This window comes from Haplochromis burtoni, unplaced genomic scaffold, assembly GCF_018398535.1.
Source record: "Haplochromis burtoni strain Fernald_Lab_line unplaced genomic scaffold, NCSU_Asbu1 Contig_90, whole genome shotgun sequence".
Lineage (NCBI taxonomy): Eukaryota > Metazoa > Chordata > Actinopteri > Cichliformes > Cichlidae > Haplochromis > Haplochromis burtoni.
In genome coordinates, this window is record NW_024582451.1 from 1,410,959 (window position 1) to 1,415,030 (window position 4,072).

At 40.1% G+C, this 4,072-nt stretch overlaps 1 protein-coding gene across 8 annotated transcripts in view; it reads right to left on the reverse strand.

Annotated features, from left to right (window-relative positions):
• Positions 1–2,354, reverse strand: part of LOC102290413 (sodium bicarbonate cotransporter 3) — a 64,465-nt gene extending 62,111 nt beyond the window's left edge. For 5 of the 8 annotated variants that reach the window (XM_042222664.1, XM_042222663.1, XM_042222665.1 and 2 more), the window contains exon 1: positions 2,178–2,353. In XM_042222664.1, coding sequence (XP_042078598.1) covers positions 2,178–2,216 — 39 coding nt within the window. In that variant the 5' untranslated portion in view covers positions 2,217–2,353. Of the gene's footprint in view, positions 1–2,177 lie in introns of all 8 variants that reach the window. The other 3 variants (XM_042222660.1, XM_042222659.1, XM_014335279.2) reach the window with 1 other exon arrangement.
• Between the last annotated feature and the right edge of the window lie 1,718 nt (positions 2,355–4,072).

Genomic DNA, 4,072 nt, shown 5'->3' on the forward strand with positions numbered 1-4,072 from the left:
TAGAGGATCAATGGGACACTCCCATAGGCCTTAAAATCTGGAACTCTCCCCTGATTGCTCTTAGAACTGAAGAAGCTTCTCAGATGAGAGGTGAAATGTCTTTAAGGAAACTTGGAGAAGTCCAGACGCTTTTCTTTCCAAGATCCTTAGACGTTAGCCTAGCAAACCTAAGTTCAATTGGTTCAACCAAAAAAAACCATCCAACACTGGACAGACTTAGCACGACAAAGCTACCTCCTCATTCAGAGGAAGCTAATGGCTAAGTCACACAAGTAATAATAGGACAGCAAACTCCTTACAAAGAAACAATTTCAACTTGTGCTGACTGAAGTTTGATGGTATTACACACTTTTTGCTGTTTTATCAGAAGTAGAATGCATGTAATTGCCAACTTGACCGTATTCAATCACACTGATGTCAGACTGGTAGCAGACTGGCTGTCCTAAGGCAACATTTATGGCTGGTTTTAGTGACAGTGTTTGCATGCAGGACAATCTCTCTTTTCAGTAAAAAGTAAATAAATAACTGAAGTGAGACGAACTCATCCAATTGGATAAAACATCCTGACAAAGTCTAACTTTGAAGACATAATTTGCAGTTTAAAAAAAAAAAAAAAAAAGTTGATTGCAGTATATATTACTGCAATAATCCTCATATTGCAAAATGTTTAAAAATCGCAATAATATCGTAACCTGAGTGAAGCATTGTGATAGCATCATATCGTGGGGTGTCTTGTTATTCCCAAGTCTACTGTATATGACAAACTCAAGAGAATAATGACCGCTCTGTGCCAGAACATAGAATGTGTGCATACTTTGCGGGACTCTAACAGCAAGTCGTTTTAAATTAACAAGAGCCAGGGCCAAACTAAACAATTGCTAAGTCTTCAGTCGCAGTTAAATGAGATTATCACTGCTTAAGCACATTTCAATAAGCCTCCCAACAATAGCAGTGGTCAAACAGCAAGCCTGATAATACCATGAGCAGCTTGTTGAAACAGATTCATGCATTTAATCATACAGATGGTAGCTGAACCGAACACACTGCCCGACTCAAAGCTCACCAATGGTATGTTCTTGAGATTGGTCATGTAAATATGTAAGCACACAAAGGGGCCTAGTGTCAGAGCACATTCTGACCTCCGTGTCTAGGAAAGAAGTGCGCATATAGCTGAAAAGTCATTCTCACTGTACGGCTAGTGTGGTTGAGCTTCCTCACTTGCACGCACACTTTCTCACGCGCACAAACATGCATGCCACATAAAGACAGAAGTGTATAACCCTACACCAGCCATGACGTCAGTCACCCTGCCTGCATTTTAAACTTAGCTCTTTTTGGGAGGGGGTCTTGAAAGCAGCACTGTGTGTTTGATGCGCTTATCATCCTCCTATCTTTAACACCAACAGATGTGCGACTTTAGCTTGTTCTCGCCCACAACTGCGTTTAAACATCAAATAGTCGAGAGGTGGTGGTCCTGACTCTCTTGACGCTGTGCATTTTTTTCCTTTCACTTACGTGTTTATTTTTTCCTGTCGAGCTGCACCTTTACAGTAAGCTTTAGCAGCATTTCCTGACACGGAAACATCACAGCAGAAAGCGGCTTTCTATTCTGGGGGCATTTGATATGCAAACGAGGTTTTATTTCTGTAGACGTGCTAGCGGCAGATGTCCTCGCTTGCGGAGCTGGGGCTCATAGCTTCATTTTAACGGGCAGGTTAACTTGTTGAACGTGAGAAGAAAAATGCACAACTGCCTGTACAGTCACCCGTCATCAATTACAAGCATGATAAAGTAGCCTTATGCTTGTAACCATATAAATATTCTGTTTCATAAAGTAAGCCACTTTGGCAACAAAGTAACTGATTTAGTCAATTTTTTAATATCATTTGTTCTTAATAACGGTAATAAGTTAACCGAGCAGGCCAATTAAGTCAAAGCAAACCAATTCCAGCTATGCGAATAACAACCGGGATGGTAAATAAATTTCTAAGAGAACTTGCAGCTTCGGCATGTGACACAAATAGAAAGCCGGCTAACAATAGCATTCGCCGGATGGTGCCTCACTGACTCCCACGCATCCCTGATACTTGTAGCGTTACCTGGCAAACGAAGGGCAAATACGTACAAGAGCCGCACAGTTACAACGGACGTCTGGGTCGTGCTGTGCGGGTACTCACTGCTCTCAACAGTGGCCTCATTTGTTCCGAGGGGTCCATTTTCACCTGCAGGAGGTAACGAGGCTATGAACAAGACTGGTTTCTGACAGTTGCGGTAAGTGGGAGCCTTTGCAGTTTTCCTACGAACTGGGTAAGAAACGCCTCTGAAGTGATCGACAGCGACGTGTTTCCAATTGACTTTCAACGCCCGGCATTCTCGACCAATTAAAATCCAAAAGGAAACAACAAGGGTGGGGTCTACTCCTCTGACGCGTGAAGTCCCAAACGGACCTTTTCTTATGTTTTACCTCGTCAACCCTGCTGGAGAGTAGAGGATGATTATACTCAGAATTAGACTTAATAAGGGCACTGAAAGACAGGAGAGAGAAACTGACACAGTATAAGTCAAGCAGCCCATATTTGATTGGTTAAAAGGTGAGCTGGATCCATTTCACATTTGACATTTTCTTTTGTACTGGGTCTAAGTTGGACAAACAAAAAATATGTAAAGTAAATTCAGTTGTATTGTTGTATTATATACATGATTATATTTAAATTATATTTCTTCCAAATTTAAAGTGTTTTTTCCTTTTGTTATATATTGTTATTTTTATAGGTTATGCTATATACTTTGCCGCTTTAATAATGTGAATTTCCTAATTATGAATCAGGCTTATCTTACTACTATCTTATCTAATAGAAAAAAACATTCAAAGAAATAGTGTTTGAAGTGCACGCTGATTTATAAAACTAAACATGCTTGGGAAAACACAAAGTCAAACAGTTTCATCATCACCTGTATGTTTCTGGTCATTCTAAAAGTAAAAGAATATAAAGGGATAAGAACAAGCCGATATTTTTCTGATTAAATAACGTAAGCTCAGACTTCTAAAAACATTAATCTGTAAGATGGGTCATGTAGTAAAGACTAAAAAAAAGTTTAAATCTGTACCATCCTCTTACATATAAAATTTGACTGTGTGTTTTGAGCGAGGGATGCAGCCTTCTCCGGGCTAGCCAGGGAATTTCACATGGAGCCAGTGAAGTTCCTGAAGGACAGAGGTGATGTGTTGGTGGTGTCAAGACACTGGGTCTGTGACCCAGTATTTTGAGTTTATTTTGTCTGTCTGATTTCTTGTGATGTATTAGAGTAATGGTAAGTTCTAGTGTTATTATTACAATGTCTTAATTCGGTTTTGTTTAAAGTTTCATCCATGCTCCCTTGTTTATGTATCCTTTTGATTCCTGTGTAAGTCTCTTGTCCCCCATGTATGATTTTTAGTTATGTCTGTCCCTTGTTCCCCTTATCTGTTTCCATGTTCCTCTCCTTGTCTATCATTCCGTGTCCCCAGTCTGTTATGTGTTTCATGTCTCCGTTTTCCATGTCATATCGTCAATCTTGTGTTGTCATAGTCTTCCTCTCTTTATGTTTCCTATTTTATTTTGACAGTCTCGTGTTTCTGTGTTCAGTGTGTTTTGCTTTCTCTGTGGCGCCATGTTCATTTGTGTCAGCTGTGTTCCCCATGTGTTTCCACTTCCCTCATTAACGTTCTGTGTATTTAAGTTCTCTGTCTTCCTTTGTTTTGTGTCAGGTTGTCTGTAGAGTTCTGTCCTCGTGTTGAGTTTTTTAAATCATGTTCAAGGTTTTGTTATTTGTCCCTTGTGTTTAGAATTTAGTTTTCCAATAGTGTTCATCTGCCTTTTGGTTTCTGTCTTTTCCCAGCCAAAAATAAACGTCTCACCCTTTGTTAAATTATAGTTTTGTTCCAAGTGTCTGCATTTTGGTTCTCCTCCTCCCTCCACACGGTCTGCCCGTACAATCCATGACAGGTGGGAGGGGGTTCTGGTAATAATGCAAGCAACTGAGTTTTGAACCAATTGAAGCTTATGGAGGGATTTTTGGGGAAGACCATGTA